The 13,232-nt window shown below is 37.2% G+C and overlaps 2 protein-coding genes across 6 annotated transcripts in view; one reads left to right on the top strand and one right to left on the bottom strand.

Annotated features, from left to right (window-relative positions):
• NT5DC1 (5'-nucleotidase domain containing 1) overlaps positions 1–13,232 on the top strand; it is a 136,681-nt gene that overhangs the window by 120,364 nt on the left and 3,085 nt on the right. For 2 of the 3 annotated variants that reach the window (XM_047734332.1, XM_047734333.1), the window contains exon 11: positions 5,404–5,572. In XM_047734332.1, coding sequence (XP_047590288.1) covers positions 5,404–5,572 — 169 coding nt within the window. Of the gene's footprint in view, positions 1–5,403; positions 5,591–5,812; positions 5,977–13,232 lie in introns of those variants that run through there. The other variant, XM_047734334.1, reaches the window with a different exon arrangement.
• The window catches only part of TSPYL4 (TSPY like 4), a 25,896-nt gene continuing 12,664 nt past the window's right edge, over positions 1–13,232 (bottom strand). Inside the window, exons 2-3 of one of the 3 annotated variants that reach the window (XM_047734335.1) lie at positions 13,058–13,100; positions 1–726 (exon numbers count right to left, since the gene is read on the bottom strand). The gene's annotated coding sequence lies outside the window, so the exon portion shown is untranslated. Of the gene's footprint in view, positions 727–12,717; positions 13,101–13,232 lie in introns of those variants that run through there. The other 2 variants (XM_047734336.1, XM_047734337.1) reach the window with 2 other exon arrangements.

A 13,232-nucleotide genomic window follows, 5' to 3' on the forward strand; every position in this document is an offset into this window, starting at 1 on the left:
AGTCAACAGCTTGAAAATTTTATTTCCTAAGACAAAATTGAAATAATGTTCCTTTCCTATCAAACTCTACCTCCCCAACCCACCCTGTTCCACTGAACATGGGCAAGGAAGCAAGGAAGAGGACGGTTTGGCCAAGTGACAGGGTTACAGTAAAGCCCTCAGAAGGCTCCAGCTGTAGCCCTAAACTCTCTTTCCATCTCACACTGTTGAGATTCCAGGTTAAATGGAATTGTGGAAGATGGATTCCCCTGTTCTGCTGGGGTCTGAAGCAGGTGTTTTGCTGCAGGATTCCCAGCTGTGGCCCAAAGCATCATGTTGAAAAAGCAGAGTATTCTCATCCTACTTGATTCCAGAGTTAACCTGGTCAGACTGAATGATATGATGTTTCTGTAGTTTGTGTTAAGGCGGTGTTTGTGTGATGGGTTCCTCCTTAGCAAATGTTTCAGGACAACTTAGTTCTCTCTTCTTTAAGGAGAATCCTCTAATCCTACATCTTTCTGCTTATATTTAAAAGCAGATTTAAAATTTAAAACAATTGGGTGTTTTGTTTTGTTTTGTTAATTATCTTATAACACAAACCTAGGACTATAACTTCTAGAAGCCGGACTGCTTTCATATTTAAGTTCACTTGTATTCCTATACACAGAACATTTTTTCCATCAGCATATCAAAGCCCTGGTGTTTAAGTACAGCATGTCATGAGAATTCAGATTCTTTCCTGCTTCCCTGTGGAGGAGACAAGAATACAAAAACATCCTCAGTTGCTACAGGAGGAAGGAGACAGTCCATAAAGAGAGCTAAACAGAAAGTATCGTGTGAGGGTTCTTCTGTTGATTTTGTGATTTTTTTTTTTTTAAAGATTTTATTTATTTATTTGACAGAGAGATCACAAGCAGGCAGAGAGGCAGGCAGAGAGAGAGGAGGAAGCAGGCTCCCTGCTGAGCAGAGAGCCCAATGCGGGGCTTGATCCCAGGACTCTGAGATCATGACCAGAGCCGAAGGCAGCGGCCCAACCCACTGAGCCACCCAGGCGCCCCAAGATTATTATTATTTTTTAAGATTTTATTTATTTATTTGACAGAGAGAGATCACAAGTAGGCAGAGAGGCAGGAAGAGGAGCAGGCTCCCTGCTGAACAGAGAGCCTGACCCGGGACTCGATCCCAGGACCCTGAGATCATGACCTGAGCTGAAGGCAGCGGCTTAACCCACTGAGCCACCCAGGCACCCTGATTTTGTGCTTATTAAGAAAAATGTAGTTTCATTTTTCTAACCAAATGTCATACATGTAATATATATCACATTGAGTGTTTTAGTTAGCACAAAACCAGAATGCAAAGGGATTTAATTCCTTATTTCTAGTTAACTTTATGCAGCTTAAATGAACTTTTAACAGTATAATTTAAAAGCAAATCAGATCATTTCAGGATTGATGCACTCACCGAACAAAAACATTTACTACATTCTGGAGAGATTAGCATTTTGTTTCACTTAGGCTTGAATTCAATTTCTCAGATATTTACAAAAATTTCACCCTTCATAAAACCATCTGGAATGTGAAGGTCACTTTTACTTCCCTTCATTTGTGACAGGAAGCTCAAGATAAGGACAGAGAACATCTCAAATGGCCCTCAAAAGGCTTATATAAGAAATTTTTTCTAAAACCTTACTGCATCTGTTGATTATCCATTATACTATACTGGAGCATGACAGATAAGCAAAATGGTCCATTTTAATAATCAAAGTAAAGCTAGTTAAGGAGACAAGGAAGAATAATTTGTTTTCATTTATCTTTGGAGAAATAAATCAAAAGCCACTTCATTAATCTTGTAATTACTTGGACAGTCTTAAATTTCATAAGATTAGCCTCCAAAAGGAGCTCTCCTCTTCAGCTCCCTTCATTACTGTTCTCATCTGTTTCTTCATTTTAACTCAAAACAAATAAAAATTTATTCTTCAGCTTTTTAGAGTAACATACTATGAAATTTATGTGCCAAAATAATTCATTTTAATGATGAAGATTCTCAGCAAACAAGAAGGGGCCAGCCTTTGATTAGAGAAAAGCTATCCAACAAAACCCAGTGAGAATATAATCTATAATGGAAAAATTTATTGGGGGAAAAAAGCCATACTTAATGGAGACACCGGGTCTTCAAGGTTCTAGGCTAGACAGAGGATATCTGTTATTATATTGTGTAACAGAGGTGGCCAACACAACAAGAAAAAGAAATACGGAATTAGAGTTAGAAGATACCAAATTGTGATTATTTCAGAGTTGTATGGTCATTAGCATAGACCACCTTAGGGAAACAGTCAGCAAACCATTATAACTAAGAAGAGAGTTGTGAAAATGCTAGATCCAAATCAGCATTCAGAAATCAATAGCTTGGGGCACCTGGGTGGCTCAGTCAGTAAAGCGTCTGGCTCTTGATTTTGGCTCAGGTCATGATCTCAGGGTCATGAGATTAAGCCCCATGTCAGGCCCCTCACTGGGTGCTGAGCCGCTTAACATTCGCTCTCTCTCCCTCTCCCTCTGCCCCTTGCATTCTCTTTCTCTTAAAAAAAAAAAAAAAAAAAGTCCTTACTGTACCACCAGTAAGGACTTACAAAATGTAACAAGAAATAAACCATTTACAAAAGCAAAGAAAATGAATCATTATATTACTGTCTAGAAATACATCTCATAAGACCTTGATAGAGAAGTTTTTAGATTGGGTTTCTGAACAGGTGAAAGAAATCAAAAGTACAAATCTCCAGTTATAAAATAAATAAGTCTTAGGGACTTATTATATAGCATGGTAACTATGGTGAATAATACTGTATTTCACATATGAAAGTTGTTAGGTGAGTAGGCTTTTACAGTTCTGATCATAAAAAAAATTTGTTGTATGATGGCAGATGTTAACTAGACTTACTATGATCATTTCACAATATACAGAAATACCAAATTATTATGTTCTGCATCTTAACTTAATATGTCAATTACATCTCAATTTTAAAAAGATTCTAAATGCAAATGAAAAAATAGAAAGATATACCATATTTTAAGATTATACTGATACCTATTTTCCTCAGATTTATTTATAAAGTCAGTATAATGTTATAAAAAAAACCCAGGAGGATTTTTGGATGGACCTTCACAAACTGATATGCATTAAGCAGAAAACTGAAGGCCCACAAATAGCTCAGATAATTTTGTAAAAAAGGATAATAAAGGGGAGGAATCTTACCCTATTCAATACTAACCATGTTAGGAAGCTACAGTAGTTTTTTATTATAGAACTAACAACAAAATACATAAAAAGGTCAGTGAACAGAGGAAAATGAACCCAGACATAGGACCCTGTATCACATTCCAAGTTACCATGTAAATGTGATGCATGGTAGAGGATCATCAATCAGCAGGAAAAGGAGTCCCTTTTCCCCCCATACAAATTTTAAATGGATTATAGGCCTGAAAATAAGAAATATATCTGTAAAATTAATTGAAGAAAATTACAAAAATATTTTTGTGACCTTAAAGTAGGGAAGAATTTCTCAAGTTAGAATCCAAATGGGCAAGAATAAGTAGAAAAAATGACACTGTGTCAGTATTAAATATTTTTGTTCAAGATACCTGGAATACTATTAACCAGTGGGTAAAACGGAAAAGGATCTTCTTAAAATACCTGTTTAGATAGAACCTTATGAAATTGCCATTTTTTGTATGTCTAAAATAGTTCAACATCAGCTGAACAAAGTGAATTTATATCTATTCAAGTAGGAAATTGGACAAAAGGTATCCGACAGGTAATGAGTCTGGAGTTAACATTCTTTCAGATTACTGTCTATGAGACATTTTTTTGTTTGCCCCCCACTAGTGGGGCTCTTCTGTATTTAGTCTTGTCAGTAAAAATAAGTTACAAGTTAGGTAGAGGAAACTGGTTACATTCGGACTTTTTGTCCTTCTTGAAAACTTCTTCCTTTTCCATCGTGGTCAGTGACCTTAACGTGAGTATTCATACACATGCTTTTTTTTTCTTTTTCAAAACTAAATGGATCATTTCTAATTCATATAAGTATGGAGAGAAAGAGAGATCCAATATAACTTAGTTGCCATATGTATAATGCTCTCTCCTATATAGATTCATCCTTAATTAAATCTACTTATACTATAATTGAGAAATAAGATTTGATAGCTCTGTGTATGTGTATACATATATATATATATACATTTTTCAGAATACTCAAAATTTTTATCACAAGTGTCAAACATAAGAGCTTATTAGATTAGCAGAGATATCTTAATATATTATTTAAATACCAATCTAACACCATTCTCTTGTTCAGCATATACATATACTGTGGTTTTAATTTATGCAAGCCTCTTTGCTAAGAATATCCGATTTGTGGTTGAGTCACACACCGTTCCCTTTTTTTTTTTTAAGATTTTATTTGTCAGAGAGAGAGAGCACAAGAAGGGGGAGTTGCAGATAAAGGGAGAAGTGGGCTCCTTGGGAGCCGGATGTGGAACTTGATCCCAGGACCCTCTGCCTGCCGCTCCCCTGCTTGTGTTCTCTGTCTTTCTCTCTGAGACAAATAAATAAATAAATCTTAAAAAAGAAAAGAAAAAGATGACAGATTTTTATAATCCAGATTATATAGATATGATGGGAGTTTTTACAATTCTTAATTTTATTCTATATCCATAAAACACTGAGAAATATTTTTTAATGAATCTTTAATTTAGTCTACAATTTTTATATCCCTGCTCTGACCTAGACATTAAGCCTTAAAGTTACACTAATATATGTAAGAAAGTTCCTAATATTCTGTAGTTCATTGTCTGTCAAAAGTGAAAAGTAATTAATAGTATGATAATTTGAAGATAGCCTGAGCAGGAATATATTAGGGATAAACTCAGGGTAGGAAAATGGATAAGACCTAATCTAACCCGAGGGTGAGAAATTAAGGAAAATGTCTTAGGTGCATCCAGGCCAGATCCCAAAGGATAAGAAAGGGTTCCCAAACAAAACAAGGGTAGGATACTTCTTCTTTACTTTTTCTTTTTTTAGGGAGAGCACAGTGGGCTGGGGGGAGAGTAGGGGAAGTGGTGGCAGAGGGAGGAGAGAATCTTAAGCATGTTATCTGCTCAGCACAGAGCCCAACGCAGAGCTGGATCTCACCACCCTGACATCATAACTTGAGCAGAAATAGGGTCAGATGCTTAACCAACTGAGCAACGTAGGTACTCCCAGAGCAGGAAAGAACTAAGCTTTGTTTTCATTTTTATATAATATCTGGTTTGGTTAAACATAAACTGTTCAGATTCCTAGAGTTTTCCTATTTTGATTTCCTTAATGGGGGAAAAGCTTATGACATTGAAAATCAATCATAGTTTTCATTGTTCTCTTCTCTTGTTGCAGGGTCAAAAGGCAAAGCCTCTAAATACATTATCTAAAAAGTGGGGCTCTTTTTTTATTGATTCGGTTTCGGGACTGGAAAATACAGAAGACTCATTGTTTTATACATGGTCATGTAAAAGAATCAGTACTTACAGCACTATTGCAATTCCAAGTATTGAAGCAATAGCAGGTAAGCAGAAACATACTTATAAAACTTCAGCTGTGGGCACCTGGGTGGCTCAGTTGGTTAAGCGACTGCCTTCGGCTCAGGTCATGATCCTGGAGTCCCGGGATCGAGTCCCGCATCAGGCTCCCAGCTCCACGGGGAGTCTGCTTCTCCCTCTGACCTTCTCCTCGCTCATGCTTTCTCTCACTGTCTCTCTCTCTCTCTCAAATAAATAAATAAAATATTTAAAAAATAAATAAATAAATAAAACTTCAGCTGTTACTAGACAGTAATGACTGTTAAGTACTAGAATTCTTGCCTTTGAAAGAAGAAAATCTTCTTGTGGCATTTATTTTTCTTGGGCTACACCTAGGTTATAGCAGCCTAGAAAATTAGGACCTGCCTGATTCCTGGAACCAACTACAAAAACTGGAATTTTTTTTTTTTTTTAAGTTTGCTTGGGGTCATAGGATAAAAGGAAAAATTACCAGGACAGTTTCCTAAAGAAGCCATGTAAGGTAAACCTGACTTTTGGAGCTGCTTTTCCCTTACTGTTTGGTGTTTGCCAATTCTAAAGAGGGTACCAGGGAAAGTGAGTGGACCTTTCATTAGCTTCCTGAGCCTACAGGCATAGGAATGGAAGGTAGGGTCTGCCAGAGGAGGGATGAACCTGATGAACTCTCTTAATCTGTACTGAGACCTTGAATTTACCTTAGAGTAAAGATAACTAAAGCTCAGTGTTCCATCGGCTGAATCCCTAAAACTTTATTGAGAATATTCTCTTTAGAGGAAGGTAACATCATTCTAGGGCTCAGATTATTTCTAAAAACAATGAATATAAGGTTCAGCACATAACAAAAAATAGCTAGGTCCACAAGGGTATGAGACTACAGTAACAGAAATAATAAAATTTACTGTGGCCGGGGCGCCTGGGTGGCTCAGTAGGTTAAAGCCTCTGCCTTCGGCTCGGGTCATGATCCCAGGGTCCTGGGATCGAGCCCCGCATCGGGCTCTCTGCTCCGCGGAGGGCCTGCTTCCTCCTCTCTCTCTGCCTGCCTCCCTGCCTACTTGTGATCTTTCTCTCTGTCAAATGAATAAATAAAATCTTAAAAAAAAAAAAAATTTACTGTGGCCAAGTACAGAAAAGAAAGGACTGTGAAATTTAGTAGAGACATAAAAACAATAAAGAGAATGGATTTTTAGAAATGAAATATTAGAAAATCAAAATTAAAAACCTAATGGATGTTTAAAGCAGATTAGACATAGTTGAAAAGTGAATTAGTGCACTGGAAGACATGCCAAAAGAAAATATCCAGAATGAAGAAAAAACAAAGCAAGATACAGAAGGAAGGAAGATATAGAAGGACTAAGTGACACTGGAGATAAAATGAGAAGGAATAAGATTTCTATAATTGGAACCCCAGGAGATGAGAGAATAAGCCAAAAACAATTGCTACAACTTTCCAAAAATATTGAAAAGAAGCCAAAGGTGTAAGAAGCCCAAAGAACTGAAACAAAATAAATAAAAATAAATCCAAAGTTAACTGCTAAAAACCAAACATAATTAAGAAATATTAAAAACAGCTAGAGAATTAAAAACAGATTGATTAGAAAGGAGTAAAAGGTAGACTGATATCTGACTTCTACAAAAAACAAAAGAAGCCAACACAGTAGAACAGTATCTTGGCTATCAATCTTGATGGTGGTCTACACCCACTAAAGATATCATTAAAGAATAAAAGAAAAGTATTTTTAGACAGTCAAAAATGGAGGAAATTTATCTCCAGAAGACCTACACTAAAGAAAATACTAGGGTATTGTTCTTCAGGCAAAAAAAAAGAATGATCCCTATTGGAAGAAGGAATATACAGCAACAAAGGGATAGATACATGAATAAATTAAATGAACATTTTCTGTTGGAAAAATAAAAAAAAGTTCTAAGAGGTTTAAAGAAAGCCTTTTTTAATTTATTTTTATTTATTTATTTTGTGGGGGGGTGAATAGAGGAGGGTGAGCAGGAGCGGGGCGGGGACAGAGGAAGCAAGAGAATCTTAAGCTGGCTCCACACCCAGCATAGAGCCCAACATGCAGCTGGTTGTATCTCACAACCTTGAATTCATGACCTGAGCCAAAGTCAAGATTGGACACTTAACCAACTGAGCCACCCAGGTGCCCCTAAAGAAAGAATTTTAAAACATGACTCTACCAAAAAATTGCTAGAACTGATACAGAAATTCAGCAGTGTCAGTGTATATAAAACCAATACAGAGAAATCAGTTGCATTTCTACACACTAACAATGAAGCAGAAGAAAGAGAAATCAAGGAATGGATCCCACAATTGAATTAATTGAATGAATTAAATTGTTCCCACAATTGAACTAAAAACCATAAGATCCTTAGGAATAAATCTAACCAAAGAGGTAAAGGATCTATACTTTGAAAACTGTAGAACACTTATGAAAGAAATTGTGGAAGACATGAAGAAATGAAAAAAAAAATTCCATGCTCATGGACTGGAAGAACAGATATTGTTAAAATGTCTATGCAACTCAAAGCAATCTATATATTCAGTGCAATCCCTATCAAAATACCGTCAGCATTTTTCACAGAGCTGGAATAAACAATCCTAAAATTTGTATGGAACCAGAAAAGACCCACAATAGCCAAAGTAATGTTGAAAAACAAGAACAAAAACAAAACCCCAAACTGGGAGGCATCACAATTCCAGACTTCAAGCTGTATTACAAAGCTGTAATCATCAAGACAGTATGGTACAGGCACAAAAACAGACACACAGATCAGTGGAACAGAATAGAGAACTGAGAAACGGACCTTCAACTCTATGGTCAACTAATCTTTGACAAAGCAGGAAAGAATATCCAGTGGAAAAAAGATAGTCTTTTCAACAAATGGTGTTGGGAAAATTGGACAGCCACATTTAGAAGAATGAAACTGGACACTTTCTTACACCATACACAAAAAATAAACTCAAAATGGATGAAAGACTTAAATGTGAAACAGGAACCCATCAAAATCCTAGTAGAGAACACAGGCAGCAAGCTCTTTGACCTCAGCCACAGCAACTTCTTGCTAGGCACATCTCCAAAGGTAAGAGAAGCAAAATCAAAAATGAACTACTGGAACTTCATCAAGATAAAAGGCTTTTGCACACCAGTGGAAACAATCTATAAAACTAAAAGGCAACTACAGAGTAAGAGAAGATATTTGTAAATGTCTAATCGATAAAAGGCTAGTATCCAAAATCTATAAAGAACTTATCAAACTCAACACCCAAAAAAACAAAAAATCTAGTTGAGAAATGGGCAGAAGACATGAACAGATATTTCTCCAAAGAAGACATCCAAATGGCCAACAGACACATGAAAAAATATTCAACATCACTTGACTTCAGGGAAATACAAATCAAACCACAATGAGATACCACCTCACACTGGTCAGAATGGCTAAAATGAACTACTCAGTTAACACAGATGTTAGCGAGGATGCAGAGAAAGGAGAACAGTCTTACACTGTTAGTAGGAATGCAAACTGGTGCAGCCACTGTGGAAAACAGTAGGGAGGTTCCTCAAAAAGTTAAAAGTAGAGCTACCTTATGACCCAGTAATTGCACTCCTAGGTATCTGTCCTAAGGATACAAAAATAGTGATGTGAAGGGGCATATGCACCCCCGATGTTTATAGCAGCACTATCAACAATAGCCAAAATATGGAAAGAGCCCAGATGTCCATCAACAGAGGAATAGATAAAGATATACTACATCTTCTTTATCCATCAAAAAGAATGAAATCTTGTCATTTGCAAAGATGTGGATGGAACTAGAGGGCTTATGCTAAGCAAAATAAGTCAGTCAAAGACACATGGCACATGATTTCACTCATATGTGGAATTTAAGAAAATAAAACAGATGAACAGAAGGAAGAAAAAATAAGATGAAAACAAAGAGGGAGGTAAACCATAAGAAACTCTTAACTATAGGAAACAAACTGAGGGTTGCTGGAGGGGAGGTGGGTGTGAGGACGGGGTAACTGGTGATGGGCATTAAGGAGGGCATTGAAGTAATGAGCACTGGGTGTTATTTGCAACTGGTGAGTCACTAAATTCTACCTCTGAAACTAATAATACAGTATATGTTAATTGAATTTTAATTAAAATATCTTTTTTAAATGATGCCAATGGCAGGGGGACAGTTATAGGCCAATGGCAGTGGGACAGTTGTAGTTAAAATGCTTAGCATCCTTGTATTTTATGGTAAGGAATAAGAGTATGTTAGGTAGGGGCACCTGGGTGGCTCAGTGGGTTAAGCCTCTGCCTTCGGCTCAGGTCATGATCTCAGAGTCCTGGAATCGAGCCCCGTATTGGGCTCTCTGCTCAGCAGGGAGCCTGCTTCCCCCTCTCTGCCTGCCTCTCTGCCTACTTGTGATCTCTCTCTGTCAAATAAATAAATCTTAAAAAAAAAAAAAGTATGTTAGGTATTGATAAGTCAAAAATGCATGTTGTAATCTCTAGGATAACTACCAAAGAAACCGTAATGAGATACATACTAGGCTAATTATGTAAAATGATTTTAAAATCGAAAAGAAAAAAAATGGAAAGAATATGAAAAATAAATAAGATATGGAGAATATCCAGTAAGATGACAGACTTTTAAAGCTGAGTAATTATATTAAGTATAGATGGTAAAAATCTCTGATTAAAATCCTGAATGAAATAACAAAACCCAACTATGGGTTGTTCAGAAAAGACATCTCTGAAATATAAGGACACAGGAAGTTTGAATAGAAAAGGATGGCAAGAGATAATACCTTGCTAATGATAACTAAAAGAAAGAGTTAGCTAGGGGCACCTGGGTGGCTCAGTGGGTTAAGCCGCTGCTTTTGGCTCAGGTCATGATCTCGGGGTCCTGGGATCGAGATAAATCAGATAAATAAATAAAATCTTTAAAAAAAAAAAAAAGAAAGAAAGAAAGAGTTAGCTATACTACTGTGAAAGAAAGTAGACATTAAGGAAAAAATCCATTATTAACATGAAGGAGAATTACTTCTTAATAGTAAATTCAGTTCTCAGAACTATGTATCTGAAAGTCTGAGGCATTCACAGGTCCCTGATTAAGATCAGAACTTAAGGGCGCCTGGGTGGCTCAGTGGGTTGAGCCGCTGCCTTCGGCTCAGGTCATGATCTCGGGGTCCTGGGATCGAGTCCCGCATCGGGCTCTCTGCTCAGCAGGGAGTCTGCTTTCCTTCCTCTCTCTCTGCCTGCCTCTCTGCCTACTTGTGATCTCTGTCTGTCAAATAAATAAATAAAATCTTAAAAAAAAAAATCAGAACTTAAATCCCTCCATTATCTTAAATCCAAGAAACCGCTGAAAAAATCCATTTTGCTTTGCAGAAGTATATGCTTTTGCTTGCTTATTAGTTTCCTGAAGTTCCTCTCAGAACTTGGCAACATGCGTGAGGGAAAAACCAGCAGAGTTCAGTTCTCCACCCATTCCTTTATGGCAGATTCCTAGCCCCTCAAGTTTTGTGTGCACCCCTTCAAGACTGCCAAAACTCTACTAAGGTTTTTCTGCTGCTAGTAACTGCCCCTGCCTCCACGAAGAATTCGGGTGCATAAGGGAAAAAGCTGTGACAGAATGTCCACTCCCTCTCTGCTTGTTAGGCCTTCCCAGAACCTGGGTACTCAGGTCTTACGATGATGATGATGATATGATGACAATTACAACCCTAAAATACATAGAACCTGCCCAAAAGTCCATTCTCTATGCCAGTGTACAAATCCATTGTCAGTATATACTCATTAAAATAATATCTCATTCTCATTAGTTTCAAAAGGATAGTTTAATTTTCATTTTGTTCCATGCTTATACACATAAAATTAAAGATAACCTAAATATACTTCTTCCTTTTACAATTTTCCTGTAAAATAAACAGAACGTGTAACTTGAAGGAAGGGGCTAGCCCAGAATTAAACAATTATTTTCAGTTTTTCTATTTCACTCTTCCTTTATTTCAAAGTGATTCGATTTTATAGCGAGAGAATAAAGTAATGTGTTAGTAGAAGCCGATGAATTATTGTAGTAGTACGTGCATAAAAACCGGGTCAATGGGATACGGTTATGAAATAGTAAGAAAGTCGAAGTAAAGTGAATCTTCATTATTCTAGGATTTAAATATTTCTCCAAGGGGCGCCTGGGTGGCTCAGTGGGTTAAAGCCTCTGCCTTCGGCTCAGGTCATGATCCCGGGGTCCTGGGATCGAGCTCCGCATCGGGCTCTCTGCTCCGCAGGGAGCCTGTTTCCTCCCCTCTCTCTCTCTGCCTGCCTCTCTGCCTACTTGTGATCTCTGTCTGTCAAATAAATAAATAAAAAATCTTTAAATATTTCTCCAAAGAATGAGAAAATAACCCCCTCTCCATCTTCTGGAGGTTATCACCTCTCCTTAAAGAAGCAGTACTAACATCAGTGTATCTCCCATTTTCATCTCCCAAAAGCTTTCTTCCATAGCCCCCAGGAAAAGAACTTGGTGCTAGGCTTTTGTCTTCTACCTTTTCTCAGGAGAAAATATTAAGAAGGACTTAACAGTCGTCAAACAAAGCTAAACATGTACCAATTTTTTGTGGGGAAAGGAGGAATTAATAGGTCTTACTCAGTTGTTCTGATGTCCAGGATACTTCCTCAAAAAGCAAAGTGTTAGTCTCTAACTTAGCACTCTGCTATGTTCACATTCTCATATAGAAGTTTTATCTCACAGAAAACTTGAAATTGACTAGTTCAGTAGCATATTCAGTAAAGTTAGATACTACTATATAATTTACCATATTTCTCAAGCAAGAAAAATGGCTGGGAGAAAAATACTAACGGCCATGGCTTCAGGCTTATTGAGGACAGAATCTTTACATATATGTTATCCTGCTAATACCTCTTTAAAAAAAAAAAAAGATCCAAGAGTTGTTCTGTTTCTGTTCTATTTTACATTGAACTTAATGTTCAAGAATATTTGTCCAGGGGCGCCTGGGTGGCTCAGTGGGTTAAGCGGCTGCCTTCGGCTCGGGTCACGATCCCAGCGTCCTGGGATCGAGTCCCACATCGGGCTCCTTGCTCGGCGGGGAGCCTGCTTCTCCCTCTGCCTCTGCCTGCCACTCTGTCTGCTTGTGCTCGCTCTCTCTCCCTCTCTCTCTCTCTCTGACAAATAAATAAATAAAATCTTTAAAAAAAAAAAAAAAACTATGAAAAAATGAAAAAAAAAAGAATATTTGTTCATTTCGGCTCACTTCATTTAATTGCTAGGTAATATGGTTGATATGATAGTTTAATACACAGAGTTTAATAGAATATTGTTGTGGTAAGTAAGAATTCCGTTTTTATCTGCTTTTCTCTTTTCTTCCAAAGAGCACCAGAAATGACTTTCTTGTAACAGAGATGCCATTCTTTCCCTCGTGTTGAATCCCCAGTCTGGAGATCCTTGTTTTCATAGAAGAGCCCTCTGATCTCACCTGTTATACAATGCCAGATTTCTTAATGGATCTTTTCTGCTACCTGAAAGAGAAAGTGTTTGCTTTAAATGACATAGGAGGGGAAAAACAAATACTCCCCTTTGCCTCTTAAAACCTTTTTGTATTCAGGAAATGTTTCCTTCTTAATGAATATCTTATTAGATTTGGTTATCTC

Source organism: Lutra lutra, chromosome 6, assembly GCF_902655055.1.
Source record: "Lutra lutra chromosome 6, mLutLut1.2, whole genome shotgun sequence".
NCBI lineage: Eukaryota > Metazoa > Chordata > Mammalia > Carnivora > Mustelidae > Lutra > Lutra lutra.